Raw genomic sequence first — 16,896 nt, forward strand, 5'->3', positions numbered from 1 at the left:
GAGCCTCCACTCCCCTTCCTCTCCTTCACATTGAGCTGCTCAATTGATTTATAGAATGAAACATCACAGTAGAGTCAGGCATGAAAACTGTAAAAACTAGATAGTATAGTGTAAAATATGCATAGGAAGGCATTAAATGCCATATTATAGCAAGACATAATATTTCATAATATAGTGTTATTTAAAATGTGTCATACTACAAGGCATTAAAATGTATTAAATCATTTTATGCCATTGTATAAGGCACAGACAGACAGATGGACAGAGGGATGTACTGACATTGTGATGAGCATAGCTTTATATGCCAAGGGGGGAAATGCAGAAAACTGGTGGGTAAAAGGAGGAAATGAGAGAGAATAATTGAAGTGGATAAATTTGGAAGGATGATCAGAGGGAGATGAAAGAAAGGAGGCACAGTTTGAACAGATGTCACGGATTGGTTTATTAGGTTTGGACCTGTTGAAATGTTGCAGGTGATAATCGGTGCACTTCACTGCATCAGTTTGTAATCTCCCAAACCAACTGACTCCTCTGGGAGTCTATTGTCACACTGGCTACTGAGGATTGGAGCAGGTAATCAGTGATCTGTGATGGATTATGTTTTCAAAGTTACCTCTCCTATTCTGCCCAGCAACAGCAACAGCAACAGGGGATGAGAGAGGGAAGAGAGAGGATGAGAGAGAGGAAGGGAAGAGATGGGAATGTGAGGATAAAGCTGCTAATGGTGCCACTTCTTTTCTTTGCAGAGTAAATTGTGTGTGTGTGTGTGTGTGTGTGTTTGTCTGTGTGTGTGAGAGAGAGTGTGTATGTGTGTGTGTGTGTGTGTGTGTGTGAGAGAGAGTGTGTATGTGTGTGTGTGTATGTGTGTGTGTGTGTGTGTGTGTGTGTGTGTGTGTGTGTGTGTGTGAGCATGTGTGCAAGTCATTTTTATATCCAACACAAAGCCACCCATGAGCTACAGATCAACAGTAGAAATACAGTAAATATACAACACCGATTTCCTGTAAAATATCCCTCTGGGTAGATTGTCCTCTCTTTTTTTCTACACACTGTCATTTCATTGCCGTTGTGATAACCTCATGATATATGTTCCATAAAAGTTTCATGGACACCGCTTTGAAATCTGGTGCTAACCACACGGGAAATACGTTGAGTTCATTGGAGGTTGTTGGTTTCCAGAGAAACTTTGTCGAAACAGCTGCTCCTTTTAAAAAATAAAACTTGCAGAAAATATAGCAGAAATAAAAGATGAAATATATCTTTCTTTCTTTTTTGGTGTTTAGGGGAATAGAGATGTATGGGAGAAGTTTTCCTTCAAGGCTCCATGAAAGAAGCCTTTTGCGCATGTGAATTTTGTGAAACGATCCATTTTAAGACAAACCATCACTTTTTGCTGAACCTAACCTAAGAAGATTTGTTTCCTCACCTGAGACAGAAAACGGAAGCTTCTGCCAGAGAGAGCTCCTGCCAGAAAGCCCTGGAGGCAAACCTCTCCCAGCAACGTGACTAGAAACGGATGACCTCAGTCCTGTCTACTCACATCTTTCGCAAAAATATAACTGTTTGTATAACATGCATAACAAAATACTATTAATGCCTTGTTTCTTGCGCAGTGGCATTCCAGTCTGTCGAATTCACTTCAAATCAGAAGACATTACACAACGCAAAGTGTTCAATAATAGACACCTTGTGTTACAAAGGAAACACCCGTCCTGAAACGTAAACCTCAAGAGCAGATGGGATCATGTGAACGTGGAGCCTCTGAAAAGACAAACCGTCGTCGCCACGAGAGGAAACAAAAAACAGCCAAGGTTCAGGTCTGAGAGAGGAAGTGAGAAGTTTATTACTGAATGTTCAGTCGTATACTTTATATTAAATATGGAGAATCAATAAAATGTTACATCTGTATCAGTGTATATATTCCCTTTATATCCAAGAACCACATACACTAGATGTCATAACAGCAAATCTCACCACAATATCTTGTCGAATATGAATCGCACGGTGTCCACTATGTGAAGTGCACAAACGCTGTTCATTAATTGAACTAGCCCAGCAGTAAAAGACGGTCGCCATATTGGGTGAAAGCGGGGGACAAGGAGGTGGGACAGTGGGAGAGAAAGACAGGGAGAGAAGACGGGACGGCCAGAGGCCTGAGGGGCGGCGTCCCACCAGATGTCTCATGAGAGTAAGGTCAAGGAGTGTGTGTGTGTGTGTGTGATGCTGGAGGGAGCTTGGCGTTTCATGGGGCACTGCTGTGTTTGTTTCACAGTGTGATATTGTGTGTGCGTCTGGTGAAACGTGTGTTTCCAGGACAGAAATAGCAGAGGTTCAAAGCTCACGGCTGACCCAGAAACACCCCCCAGGCTCCGTTCTGGTGGGTGGGACACCAGCCGATACCTCCTCGCTCTGTGTGCCGCGGCCGCAGAGGCCCACGTCTGAATATGCGCTGAAAGGAAAAAACAACCAAAGCTGCACGTTGGCGTCACGGTCAGTTGGGAGCCAAATGAGTAATCTGAGAAGTAATGGGGCTGATCTCAAATGAACTACCCAAAGAAAGAGGCTCGACTTTTCAGTAATCAAATTAAACACTGATAAGGTAAATTTCCTATTTCCACATCCAACACAGAGCACGCACCTGAAGTCATGTTTTCAGCCTAATAGAAGTCACATATAACTCATTTTGACCAACACTTGAGGACAGCAGCTGGCTGCTCACTGTGTCCAGGTACTAGGTGGTGTACTGTACAGTTGGTCCATCGGAGCTTCACTGCCAACATCAGAAGCAGGAGGGTCACTTCATGAGAAAGGTGAGACTGTCAAAGTATCCAAAGTTGCAGGCTGCCGGCTGAAACACGAGCAACTGCAGACTTGGGTGATAACTCTACGCGATTTTGTCACTGTCATTTTTTCTATCATCAATATAAAATATTGATTAGTGCAGTCTAGTATCAATCAACTGTTCAAAATACACACATCACAAGGGATGCTATGGCCCCTACAAGTCATTTTAGCTTCTTTTCCCCCCAAATCAAACATGTCATTATGTCTAAGGATCCAGGATTAAAAGAGCTTATCAATATTTCATCACCGCTTCATTCACAAAGTTTTTGTTGTATAAATCTCAAAGTCACTGTAGTCCTTTAACATGAACGAATATGACACAGACTCCAATCCTCAACAAGTGTCGACAAAGGATCTGCACTAAAGTTTATGTAAATAAATCCACTATAATGACATTGGAAATCTAAATTTCTAAATTCAACGCCACTGACAGTTATCTAGAACCAACACAATTTGAGTGTACAGGTCCAAAGATGTACTACTTGTATGTATATATATATATATATATATATATATATATATATTTTCGCATATATTCGACTTCTATCCCCTTTTTCTTCACACATTAGCACCTGCGGAAATGAGACTGTGATGCACGGTACAATACAGTGACTGTACTAAAGGTGCAGTTATTAAATCTGACAAGATTGATGGATTTCTCACAATTTAACATATTTGCAAACAAAAGTAATGAATCTTAAGGAAGGTGCACCGACAGGTTTCGAGGAAGAAGGCTCTTTCCTATTTGTCTTATGTTTTTGAGTATTTTAAAAAGGTTAAAGTGCAAATATTCAAATATTCAACATGTGCTCAACGACTCAGCCTCATAGAAATAACCAAGCCCTGAGGCTCTTTACACAAGTAAAAACCATTGCAAAGTGGTTGTATTGATGTCACAGGAACACAAGGTTTTTACAGGCAACAAAAACAGTAGGAGGGCTACAAGTGCAGTAAAACAGCTGAGACAGGATCTTTCACCTTAAAAATGAGAATGGACAAAAAACAACCCACTGTTGAGTACCTGGCAGTAATGTACAAATCGCGTTAAGACAACGGAAGGTGTTACGTTGAATACTTGCCCCTGGATTTGGAATGGCTTGGACCACCTCGTCCCTGAACGCAGACAGCTGCTGAGGAATGTGTCCACATTTATGGCAAATAAACCTTTGGATGTGAGAAGACTGGAGGCAGTTCCCCACTGTTCATAGCACATTGTTTTAATTAGTGTCTAAAGCGAGATAGGCGAGTTATGTTATCAGAGGTCAAGAGGTCAGTGTATTCATTTTAAGACACTAGTGACCCTAGTGATTGTATGTTGTTGCTGCTGCTTAATGAGCTATTAATTAAACCATTTCATAACTCTTATTGGCTGCATGCTGCTTTCAGGCACAGTAAAATACTAAATGGGACTTGATATATGAAAACCATTTACACTGCAAATTATTAAAAGCGGCACCTTCTTCCATCCCCAAGAAAACTTAAATAACCACAAAAGAAAAAGTTGTTAAAAATCTATTTAAATAGCTTGCAAGGGGTATGTGTGCACGCATGAGAGGGGGATAATCAGACAGACAGGCAGACAGTGCTCATTGAAGGAGGGAGGAGAGAGACACGACGACGACGACGACGACGACACAGAGTTTCTCAGCCTCCCTTGACCTCTCCCGACCTCCATCCCTCCACAGCACTTGTGGTCAGTAGTAAAATTCACATACAGCCAAGCATATACACACAATACACATAAACAGAGTGACAACATTTTACCCCTCAGTGGACAACAAAGTAAAAGCAAGAACCATTTAAAAAAAACAATGGATGAAAGCTGAGCGAAAAAGCTTTGATGGAGACAAAACCAGATTGTTTAATTAAAGTACCGTTAACTTTGAATGTCTTTAAAATGCCACATTCAATATTTGGCTTAATGAAGTACCTAGGGCATATTTACCCTGATAAGAAAAAAATCCACTTAAAAGTTGTTCCTGTCTTGTAAATTCTGGAACAGAAGAGCTGAATTACAGTTTTTCATAGCAACACACGATGGCAATAAGTGAAAGGCTTTAGATTTTGAGGCATAAAAAAAGGGACGTCTGCAAGTCTCGTGAAAATCATTTTGTCTAAGTGGTAACTTTCTGAGGACTAATGACAAAATCTAACGATACGCCGATGATCATTCCTAGAAAATGAGTACATCAGAGTTTGGTTTAGAAGGGGAAGGAACACCCCCGTGTGTTTGCTACAATTGGTGATTTGAACTAAAACAGACAGTAGTCTAGTACACAGTACAGTTTTACATGAAACTGTCACACTGAAGCTGGAAGTCATCATCTGTGGTCGGTCTCCCACAGCGGTCATTCATGTGATGTTCCTCTGTGGGCCGCCAGAGTAGCACAATATCTGCACTCAGACATATGGACACACACGGACACACACGTTGAGCAGACTGTTACCGTTTAGTAAGTGTTAACAGCCACCAAAAGCAGAGCTTCATCAAGAGATTAACTTATGGCAACACACAGACACACCTCGAGATAAACCTCGATAAAAAATATACACGCACGCACATGTTTGTGTGCGCCTATATTTTTCAAACGGGAGTAGCATGAATGGGATGAGAATTTTAGAGAGAGTGTGTGTGTGTGTTTGTGACATACAGACCACTCCCTTTTCAAACTTGATTAGATTCACATCAAAGGTTAAAGGCCAGAGACTTGATCCTGGCCAATGATGCTGTTAATCATGTGTGTGTGTGTGTGTGTGTGTGTGTGTCTCTGCGTGTGTGTAACCATGGTAGATGATTGAGTTCTAACAACTAAGGCTGCAGCACCACTTACTGGTCAGCTACTGACATTACAGATAAAACCGAAGCTCGGCAAACCTTTTTTTAAAAATCTGGTTAAAAATTCAGTCCTCGTTTCCTTCATATTCCTTCTTGATACTCACACTTTCCATGCTTGATCACTTTGAAAAGCGGACGAGACATGTGCTTCCTGACACTTATTCGTAGCACACAGATAGGTTGTGACAAATTTGTCATGAGATTGACCCCTTCTTGCCCTTATGGTAAAGTTATATAATCCTGCTCCTTTCTCTACACAATTTAAAGCTTCCGTGGTGCGGCAAAACTGTAGCAAAGCATACCGACCAGAACAAAAGAGAAATGATGCAAAGAAATGCAAATGAAAGGACAAGATAATGTAAAACAAACAAACAACAAAATGTAAAAACAACCTTTTGGTTATGGTTCTTATGAAATCTTCCAACTAAAGGCATGATGTGTCATCTGACAAAAAATGCAAAATAAAAAACAATATAGCTCTGTAGACACAAACAAAACCGTCTGTAATAAAAGGAATAATAAAAGGAATAAAATTAGTAAATAATCTATATCATTACTATCCCACATATTAATCATTATAAACCCCTGTTGAATGTATGTATTTTCCTTTTTACACGTCATAATTTGAGTCATTAACTGAACGACACCTCCGCCTCTGACAGGACGGGAGTGGACGAGGAAGTGGAATCAGCCAATGAGACAGTGCTATTGTCCATGCTCCTGTTCCAGGTGCTCCGGTTGGGCGTTGACGGGTAAGAGGGCGTGGAACAGTTGGAGGGCGTCCCCGAGCTGGAGCTGGGGCTGCTGTGGTTGGAAAAGGGCGAGAACAGGGCGTCTGTTCGGAGACCTTTGTTCTGGAGCTCCAGCTGCAGGTGCTGGCAGATTTCCTCCGGTAGTCGCCGATACTCTTCCTCCAGATCCCTCTCCAACTGGGACTGCAGCTGAAAAGGGAGGCACCAGGCACCTTGCTGAGGACAGCTGTTCTCATCCTATCAGATAGTACTTGATGTGGCTCTGATGCTTCGGCAGTGCAGCTGGTTGTTTCTCTGTGACAGCGATTGCACTTAGCGCAACTGTAACTGTATTTTGCCTTTAGGGCAGACTGGAGTTAAACAAAACTATTTGGGCTCATAACTGGGTTAAATGACTGGGAATTATAATTTGAGCATGAGTCAACGTGTGCTGGCTCACCAGTGGAAGCTCCTCATCTATGTGTTGCAGCACCTCCCGCTGCCTCAGCATCAACTTCTCCTGTCTCCTGGTCTGAGCCTCCTCCAGCTGTGATGTGAGGAAAGAAGGATGAGAGGGGGAGGAAGGGAAGAGGGAGACAAATGCAAGTTAGAAGAAAAGAAACAAGGGACATGAGGGGTAAAAAGATGTATGTAAGAAAGAAAATTGAGGGATTTGGGTAAAACAAGTAAAAAAAAATAGAAAATAGAAGGATAAAAGAAGGACAGCGATGTCGGATTAAGATGCAAAAAGATAGGAGAGGAAGGGAGGAGGGGAAAAGAAGATAATGTGTGAGAAGAGTGGAGCAAAGTTGATGAGAATAGCAGCCAAATGCACAATAAAGTAGATAACTGGACATTCTCGAGGACTGCTGGTGATAAGAGAGTGTGTGTGAGTACTTGCCCCGCGGATTAAGGTGACAGAATCTTGAATATGTTTCCTGTTGATCTCATTCAGTTCCCTCCAAGAGTGAAAGAGCGAGTACATGGAAAGAAGAAACAAAGTGAATCAAAATAAGAATCTGAATGACCAAATATCCAATAAGTAGCTCAAATTCTGCTCAGGAACACAAATAAAAAAACAAAGACAAGCTTATTACGGTTCAGCCTTGTCTTTGTCGCGGCTCTTGGCTTCGGTGATGCTGTTTTGTCGCTTCCTGTCCAAGATCTTCTGGAGCTCTTTCTTCTCCCTGCAGGCACAGTTACACACATGCATTACATCCAAAAGAAGACAAGGGAAACTATATTCTTCTGGTGGAGTGGTTAAGTCAATGGATGTGAAAAGGTCACTTTTAAAAGTATAGAGCACTCATTACGAAAAAGAATAAATAGAACAAGTGCACTCGGACAGATCTCCGCAAAGGCTCCAAAGTCACTCAGGCAGTGACCTCAGAGTCCATTTGCCTTCTTTTTTCGCTTCGCTCGGTGAAACGGCCTCACTTACTTCTCACACAACTCCCTGAGCTTCTTCAGCTGAGTCGCTTGACATTCATGGCCCGTCTCCTTTACCTTCTGGAAGGCCTGAAAACACAGCATAGCAGACGGCCACCTGTCAGCGAATCGCTGTGCAGATGTACGGAAGTGCAACGAAGTTTCTACGAGGTCAGTTAGTGATGACTTGTGTTCTGTGACTGTGTGCATACTTAAAAATTGACAGGAAGGAGGCCAATGGTGTCCCCAGTGTCACCTTGAGTATGCATACGGTTGCAAAGATTGGGACACGCAGTGGCGCTTCTCATGAGCAAATGTGTGTGTGTGTGTGTGTGTGACGTTACCTCCTGTAGGTGTGTTTGCTGCTTCTCTCTTTCCAGCAAGTGAAGCTTTTGTCGAAGTTGCAGCAGTTCCTGCATCTGCCATTCCCTCAGCTGGACTGTCTGCTTCTCAAGCTCCTGGTCTAACGCGGTCAGCTCGCGCTGCACCGGCTCCGGTGGTTCACTGATTACAAACACACGCACGCACAATGAGGCCAGTCATTAATCTGTCCGGTTATACATATATTTGCTCATTATGGGATTTGTTGGGTTTCCCCTTTAATATTGTAATATTGACCTCACTATGTAAAGTGCCTTGAGACAATGTATGTTGTGATATGGCGCTATACAAATAGAATTGGGCGAGTGGCCTGAGGCACCAGCCAGCCAATGGGGGGGACGGGGACTCTCTGAGACCAGAGTCGCCCTACAAATTAAGCAAGGCACCGCCTCTCCCTCATGTCAAAGAAAGTCAGTCAATATTGAGAGAGGATGAAAGCGTAACTGTCCTTCAAGAGAAGAGAAAGATGAGATCTCCATGAGACGTAAACGTGTGCTCTCTCCTCTCCAAGTCTGGGATGAGGTCGCATTGTCAAATTGGCTTAGGAAGTTTCCTATATCTTGACGTGACCCGGGAGTATTTGATCAGCAGCCATGATAAGAGCTGTTCGGATTCTCTAAATGCATAGGAAACGAGATTCAATGCTTCCTTTCCTATCTCCTTTAGCATAGGGTACACTGGAGCTTCCCATGTGAGAGTGAGGAAATATAGACGCCCCACAATTCATTGCGGGAGCGATATTTAACGTGACGCGCCATGTACGGACATAATTTATTCAATCAGTAGAAGTAGAAGAAGTAGAAGAGTATGAATATGACCCTGAAGTGACGCACGTCATTATGTAAGTTACTGTTACATATGAATCATTTACATCTGATGTCACACGGCGGTAATACAAACTTAAACATGCTGGATGGAGCGCTTGCGTTTTTTGTAGTTCATCTTCGGAAATTTGTGGTTTCACCACAGCACACGCACGTCACTAACATCCGCCGTCGCGTGATGACGTAGTATAGTGAAAGTCGAGTAGGATTCTCTGAGCAGCGCTGTCGGCTTTTCCTTAGTCCTATCAGTCCTCCTTTACACCTTTCCTTGACCTCATGACGTTTTCCACTGAGGTCAAGGAATAGTAGATAGGAAGGACAATTTGACCTCACCCCTGATGTCAGAAAATTACTACAGTGTAACGTTGATGTGCTCGTTTGCGGCGCATCTCAGTGCAGTGCTCATCCTAAATCACAACGGTGTGTGTGCGTGTCATGCCAAGGGAACTCACAGAGGAAACAACGCGTTACAGTTTATAAATTGCGGCTCGGAAAAGTTTATACTAATTCACATTGACGTGCACGAAATGAAACTCTCAATTTCAAGCAGCAACCATGAGGACCAGTCCAGACAATATATATGGATGTGATAATGGCTCTCCTCATTGGTGCACATCATTTTAAAATGGACTAATGCAGGATGAAATGCTATTTATTGAGATTAACTAATGATCAAACATTGAATTAAAGGTGTTGATGAGCAGGGCCTATACTGAGGGGCATTATGGATGAACATATCAGTAAATAATAACCATAAAGTATTCAGACAAGCCAAAGTATAAATAGTATTTTACAATCAAAATGTATTTTAGGAAATATGGGGGAGCCAGTTTGAATGGGCCTGATGGAGCTGTCAACATTTATAACAAATATTATCTATAATTAACAGTTGCTATGCTTAAATTTGTCAGTAGAGGGAGATGCTTGATCGTCAATAAATATTGTTTGTTTATACCTAATTGTGTTCTGTATAGATATATTCATTGTTAGACTGACAGATGGAGCTAACTGTTGTAAAGCAAGTAAGTTTAAAAAAGTTTTAAAAAAAGTGCAATTTTTTTTGGTAGTATGTAAGGTAAGCCTGTACTTTAGCTATCTGTTCCTGTAAATCTATGGTGTTCATGTCATAGTAAATGCCACTTTTTTACATGTAAAGTCAGAAGAGGGGGGGCACTTCAAGAGTAGCAACCCTGTTAATCCATGCCCTGCATCTCACGCTCTTTAAAGGTATATTTATTGGATGTTTTCCTCTTTCCGTCCTCCCTCTTGTATTTATATTTATTAACATCCTTCTCTCTTTATACTCCCCACACATCCTCCCATCCTTACTTTTTCCTGATGCTACGTTTGAGGTGTTTCTCCATCTGACTGCGTCTCCTCTGGGTGTCAGATTGAAGCTGGCTACTCCGATTCTTTTGGTCCTTACTCAGATTCCACACCTGTATACACAGACACACAGTCAAATACCAATATTCTCACATCCATTTACAATGCAAAACTGCAACATTACAACATGAGAAGTGAAAAATGAAGTACACGTGGTTTCAAATCTCAGCGTTTCCATTCTGTTGGGCATCTGCGTGTGTGTACCTTCTTGAGGTGTTTCTTTCGCAGCTCTTTGAGTTCTTTGCTCTGTTTCTTTAGCAGCTTCATGTAGGACTTCTGCTGCCTCAGCTCCTCTTTAGAGTAGACCTGGACATCTGCGAGACAGACAGACGGACACAGACAGAGGCATAAAATATTGGGAAATTGTCAATGTAAATCTTCAAGACAAAAAAGTGGCCTCAGAAATTTTCTACACACAGCTCTACAAGTGACACACAAATGATTTCACTCATTTCTGTGTGGAAATGGATGTGGCGGGATGACCTTACCTGTCAGAACGGTGGCTATGAGGTCCTCCTTCTGACTTTGTGCTACACACACGCATGCACGCACGCACACACACACACGCGCACGCAAGAAATACAGGAGGAGAAACACACTTGAAATGGATGGTGGAAAAATAAAAAAAGGAAATGTCATGAAATACTAAAATCCACATTGGAATTTTCTTCACACAGCCTCAAGTTTTATCAATAATGAAAACATGACATTTTGGGAAATGCACGACTCACAACACAGGGAGAAAATATAGTGCTATTTGTTAATGAATGTTTTTATAGTGAACAATATTGGAAAATGCAGAACGTGGTTTAAACACATCATCACATGAAATAAGTAATTATAATAATTAGTATCATAATTAATAAGTAGAGTAAATTGAGCCTCAGAGATTACATTCAGAAACACAAATGACAGGTGTTGGTATTCAGAAAGTATTTACACATCCACACAGACATTACAACAAGCTTTGTGGCCGTGCATTGCTTGCTGCTGTCTCTACCTGGTGGAGGAAATTTGATGATGTCGAGGGATTCATCCAATGAGCAGGGGGGCAGGTTGTGGAAGGGGGAGGGGAGTCGAACTCCTGGAATGACTTCACACTCTTCTCCATCTTTGGGCTGGATGGGGACATGCTGGGACAAAGTAACGGACACGCCGAGTGCATTACTCCAGATTCAGTGGGATACAGAGATTTTAAAAACAAGGGGGTGTGTGAAATGTTTGGGTCGTCACACACACACACACACACACACTTTATGACCTCTTTACAAAAATGTTTTTTGTTGATTTTAGTCTTCAACACACAGATGTGTCTCACCTCACTGTTGTCCTCGATGAGTACAGCCAGCTGTGTCTCCCTCTTGTGCAACTCACTGATGTGCTTGATGGGGTTAGTCAGGGCCTCTGCGTACTCTGAGAACAAGGGGCACACTCAGACATAAGCATTATATTGATCTTCTGATATAAGTTTAAATAAGTGTATTTCACAAAATAGTCAGACAACGAACACTAATGACTGATGGTGTTTCCAACTTTACTGAACTAGTGGTTTAAGGTGGTTAGGTGGAAGTAAGTCCAGTCTGTGTCAACTCAAGTGTGTGGTGTGGTGTAAAGCTGCACAGTGATGTTGTCGATGGATGATTGTTACCCTGGTGTTCGTTAGGGATGTAGTCCTGAGCCTCAGTGTAAACCAGAAGGGATGGCAGGAGGAGGGGCTGGTTGAGCTCAGTCTTCAGGTTGATGTAGTGGTAGCCTGGAAGGAAGGAAGGAAGAAATAAATGAATGACTACTGCAAGGTGGTACCTGACAGCAGAGTGTACATGTAGAAGAAATTGAGATTTTCACTGAGTGGAGAAATACAGCGCATCAAAGGACATTTTTGGTCCTTCTGCAACTTACAGAAAACAAATGGACTCCTCTAAATGCTTGAATATACCAGTGTGTGCGTGTGCGTACTGACCTGGTCTAATGGCCGACACTGGGAGGATGCGGTGACCAATAAACTTGCCGTTTTCTTCGAACACAGCTATCCTCAGAGAAGCCAGTGTAGGGAGAACCACCTGCAGAGAGAGAGAGCGCTGTGAATGTTAACACCGATTTTTTTGTCCATTTCACAAAGGACAGAGAATGAGGAAAGAAAGACAAGGTTTACATAAGGTTTTGTGTGCATTAGTTACCTTATTGATCACAAACATTTCATCATCCCACACAGGGTCCAGCGAGTTCCCATTGGATGTTTTGATTCTGTACTTCCTCTTTGTATCAGCCGGAAGTCCAAATATTTCCAATTCCACATACACGCCCACCTTTTTGTCCGTCAGGAACTGGCCTGAGATCACCTGGTGGAAATGAAATCATCCACATTCATAAGAGCAACACTTTAAAATCCAAAATGCAGAGTTATGCACGTCAAACACACTTTTGCCTTACTCTGATTTTGACTGTGTTGGCGACTATCCCGTCGACTATGTTCTCCGTGAAAGGGTCAAAGTGTTTGTCCGTCCTTCTCATGAATTCTGGTTTCAGCAGGTAGCCGCTGCGACCGTTATACTCAAACACCCCCATGTTTAGCTGCATCGGAAGGTCTGAGGGAGAGGAATGATGGAATTGAAAAAGAGGGATGAGAATAAGATAGAGGAGGGTGAGGAAATGCAGAGAAATTGGCAAATGAAGTGATTTAGAGGGATAAAGATTGAGATGCCTCAACTTGGCCTCTGTGAGTGTCTAGCTATTTATAAGGCTGAGGAGACTTTATCTCAGCATCTGGCAGCTTTGAAAAGCCAGCATTTATATTTCAAAGATCTTATTTATGGGTCTTGGAATTCAGTCAGAAGTTTCATTAAAAAGTAATTCAAAATAAAATCTATAAAATGTGCCAGTGTTGTACCCACTCTTGTTGAGACAAAAAAAACAGGACTGACCAAGAGTCTGAAAGTTTAGTGCCACCATCTGGCAACCGACGTTCCAGAAGAGCTGAGGCATGTAGTTGGAGCTGTCCACCCTCGTGCCTTTAGGGTAGATTCGGCTCAGCTGCTTCTTATTGTACCTGGAGGAGCGCTGCTGAGGAAAAAACGTCTAATTCGAGATGACAGGTGGCGTATGTGTGTCCGCACCATTTTCAGTGTCTCAAGAAATCGCAATACTCCCAGCTACAAAGACACATTATCAGTCACTGCATCCTGAATATCCACATATGCACAAACTGTATTCTGCGCTTTGGGTGCATGAAAAGCGCTTTATAAATCAAATATATTATTATTATTATTATTCTCGCAGAACACAGTTGTACACACAAAGTAGGAGCTTCCAGGGATGAAGAGCCGAAAAAGGATACTCGACGAACTTCATAGGGGAGCTCTTCAGGGTGTCCATGCCTTTGGTTTCCACAAACGATGACATCTCAAAGAACTTCTTCCTCTCTGTTGAACAGAAAATGGCCAAAAATTAAGAAACGAAGAATGGAAATGTGTGGAAAAAAAGACTGACAAGGAAATTTGGCAAAGCTATATGAATTAAGACGTGTGACAGGTCTGTGTGACCAAACTGGATCATTAACTACAATCGATTTCACCTAGGCAACCTGTCCGCCTAATAAACTACACAGAGGTGCTAAAAGACATAAAGGCTTCAAGGCTTCTCTCTGTCTCTGTGTCTCTCTTTATCGCACCCACACACACTTACTGGCCGCCACCTCGAAGCTCTTGAATTTGACAGGTTCGATGTAGTTGACGAGGGTCGACATCTCCTCTGTGGCGTTCACCTCACTGCTGGCTGTGCCCTGGGAGACACACGCCACAGATCCATCAATCAGCTCGTCAGCAGGTCAAACACACTCCCACTGTCCCGTTCCTGATGGATCTTACCTCGTCGGTGTTTGGCTTTTTCGGCTCCGTCACTGCTTCGTCCTCCTCATCCTCCTCGCTTTCTCCCTCGCCTCCTGGAAGGATGCGACAAAAAAACACATTTTACAAAATTTAGCACCACACTTTCAGCCTCTCAAATCATCCGCTCCGTTCTTCTTCAACCCACCGATGGACTTGCGAGGCTCGGAGTCTTTGACCATCCCCTCAGCCAGCTTCTCCTCCCCGTTGGACAAGAGCTGGCTCCCCTCACCGTCTGTCAATGGACAGTCTGCAAGAAATAAACACAGCATTCAAATCCTCTTGTCTTTGCGCATGAATGTTTGTGTAACTTCTCAAAAAGGAAGCTGATTTCACCAGTTACTACAAGAGAACTAGGACGTATGTAGAGTCATTTTTTCAATCCCCCCTTAAAACACAGCTCCCTGTGCTACAAATACCATTGTTGGGTGACGACTGATCCTCCAGCTCTCTGCGTCGTATGCTGCCGCTGCTCGAGGGTCGGTGGTGCTGGTGCTTCTTCTTATTTTTAATGAGAATCTTCCCCAGCATCTCCTGAGGTGTTGGGAGCGCCTGACCTGGGACCAGCTAAAGAGAAACTTGATTTTTTTAAAACACATCAATTTTGGAAAATAACATAGTAAAGAATATATTACTGAATTTACGTTTGGATTTATGGTAAGAGAGATGAGCATTGATAGGTCAGCAACTATTCTATGATTGGATATTAAAAAAAAACCTGGGATGCGAGAAGAACATGAGAAACCTTTCTACAGAAGAGATCATGAGATGAAAGAACACTGACATCGACTAAATGAGATGAATAACTTTTTCTGGGCTAAAGTAATCATGAGGCCCTGGGAACAAGGTCACAGTAGATGTGCAGACACAACATATTACCAAATGTAATGCTGCAGAGTCACAGGAGTCACAGGGCAACCTTTTCATGACTCAAATTAAACATCCCTGAACTCGCCTCCTGAATCCACAAAAACTTTGCTGTCTTAAAACTGAAGGATTGTGTTCATTTTAAAAGTCGCCGCGCACAACTTAACTCAGTATGACTCCTGAAACAAGAAGATAAAGCAACCGCCGATTCGCATCGCTGCACACACTGTGTCTCGTGCATGTGAACACAATTCTCTATCTAGCCCTGTCCAAGCACTCAACGCTAGAATGAAAAATCCAGGAGCCAACAGTACAAGTGCTGTCGCGACCCGTCTGTATTCCGTTTTTCAACCACTTCCTCTTTGACTAGCAGAAATGAGAGTATCTTGTAAATTGTCTTTAGTTGCACAATAGTATTAAGTCTGGAGCAGCGCCTCAGGGGGCCAAAACCATGAGCTCTGTTTTGTTGCTGTTGAGCTTGAGTAGATTCAACAGCAACAAAACTGAGCTAATGGAGAGTTGGGAGATATCCTTCTCTCTGTGGACGTCTGTTCCATCCACCCCTGCCCAGAAGTCTGCAACCTGGTTGTCATTCTGGAGTCCACCCTCTCCGTCCAGTCTCACATCAAATCCAACACAAAATCTACCTTCTACCACGTCAAAGTATCTCCAGACTCTGCTCATCGCTCTCGGACTTCGTGGCAGAGACTCTCATCCACACCTTCATCGCCCACCGTCCGAGGCTCCCAGCAAAGACTTGGACGGGCTCCAGTATGTGCAGAAATCACGCTGGCTTCTGGTCAAGTCCCGCATGAAATACAAAATCCTCCTCCTCACCAATAAATCCCTCCATGCCCTTACCCCCCCAGTACCTGTCAGACCTCCTCGACCCACTGTAACCCTGTCAGCTCGACATCCCTCGTACTAGCCAGAGAAAACTTTTCAGTGTAGCGGCCCCCAGCCCTCTGGAACTCTGTCCCGGCAGAGATCCACAATGCCCTATGTCTGGACACTTCAAAATCCTTAAAAACCAACCTGTTCACAAAGGCTTTTGATCACTAGTTTCACTATCCACAGCTTTTTTTCTATAATTTTCTGTCCTTGGTTTATTTCATTAATTTATTATCATTTTAGTTGTTGTCGTTTTCCTAACTCCGTAAATCAGCCTGGGGTACATTGAAAGGTACCACATAAATCCAAGTTATTATTATCCCTTTATCAAGTCTGCTCCTCTTACAATGCCTTGATATGGATCATGGGTCTGGCACATTCTAATCAGTTCTTTATTTTAATATTTGTGTTTTGTGCTCTGAAGTCTTTACCAGTGAATCACGAGTTGTGTTTTCCTGGAAAATTATCAAGATCATGAGCTTATCTGCAAATTACAGCCTGTTTGATCGTATCTGATGGTTTGTGAGCTGATAACCACCATGACTGTAGTGTGACAAGGGTGTTGGAGTGTTTGTAACAGCAGTGAGACATCACTCAATCTGCATTTAGTGCAGACTAAAAACAGATGGTACTATAAAGGAAGGCAGCAAATGGTATATGTTAATAAAGTATATACTGTAATTGAAGTGTAACATTGAAATGTGCGTTAGATCACGTATGTCAGATCTTACCGGATATTTCTCCAGTGGATCGATGAGTAGTGCGTCTCCAAAGATGGTCCTGCAGTACTCCGCCATCTTGGCCTGCTGCTTGGCCCTGAGAGGAAA

The 16,896-nt window shown here is 42.7% G+C and overlaps 1 protein-coding gene across 2 annotated transcripts in view; it reads right to left on the bottom strand.

The window, feature by feature from the left end:
• Positions 1 to 3,710: 3,710 nt before the first annotated feature.
• The window catches only part of plcb3 (phospholipase C, beta 3 (phosphatidylinositol-specific)), a 51,001-nt gene continuing 37,815 nt past the window's right edge, over positions 3,711 to 16,896 (bottom strand). The window contains exons 14-35 of one of the 2 annotated variants that reach the window (XM_035624679.2): positions 16,801 to 16,885; positions 14,731 to 14,878; positions 14,460 to 14,561; positions 14,294 to 14,367; positions 14,112 to 14,208; positions 13,765 to 13,849; positions 13,352 to 13,476; positions 12,861 to 13,015; positions 12,608 to 12,769; positions 12,391 to 12,490; positions 12,079 to 12,183; positions 11,749 to 11,843; positions 11,431 to 11,563; positions 10,919 to 10,972; positions 10,635 to 10,744; positions 10,374 to 10,483; positions 8,184 to 8,343; positions 7,853 to 7,929; positions 7,509 to 7,598; positions 7,313 to 7,370; positions 6,872 to 6,958; positions 3,711 to 6,621 (exon numbers count right to left, since the gene is read on the bottom strand). In XM_035624679.2, coding sequence (XP_035480572.1) covers positions 6,313 to 6,621; positions 6,872 to 6,958; positions 7,313 to 7,370; positions 7,509 to 7,598; positions 7,853 to 7,929; positions 8,184 to 8,343; positions 10,374 to 10,483; positions 10,635 to 10,744; positions 10,919 to 10,972; positions 11,431 to 11,563; positions 11,749 to 11,843; positions 12,079 to 12,183; positions 12,391 to 12,490; positions 12,608 to 12,769; positions 12,861 to 13,015; positions 13,352 to 13,476; positions 13,765 to 13,849; positions 14,112 to 14,208; positions 14,294 to 14,367; positions 14,460 to 14,561; positions 14,731 to 14,878; positions 16,801 to 16,885 — 2,521 coding nt within the window. In that variant the 3' untranslated portion in view covers positions 3,711 to 6,312. The remainder of the gene's footprint in view (positions 6,622 to 6,871; positions 6,959 to 7,312; positions 7,371 to 7,508; positions 7,599 to 7,852; positions 7,930 to 8,183; positions 8,344 to 10,373; positions 10,484 to 10,634; positions 10,745 to 10,918; positions 10,973 to 11,430; positions 11,564 to 11,748; positions 11,844 to 12,078; positions 12,184 to 12,390; positions 12,491 to 12,607; positions 12,770 to 12,860; positions 13,016 to 13,351; positions 13,477 to 13,764; positions 13,850 to 14,111; positions 14,209 to 14,293; positions 14,368 to 14,459; positions 14,562 to 14,730; positions 14,879 to 16,800; positions 16,886 to 16,896) is intronic. The other variant, XM_035624680.2, reaches the window with a different exon arrangement.

The sequence above is a fragment of the Scophthalmus maximus genome, chromosome 2, assembly GCF_022379125.1.
Source record: "Scophthalmus maximus strain ysfricsl-2021 chromosome 2, ASM2237912v1, whole genome shotgun sequence".
Taxonomy (NCBI): Eukaryota; Metazoa; Chordata; class Actinopteri; order Pleuronectiformes; family Scophthalmidae; genus Scophthalmus; species Scophthalmus maximus.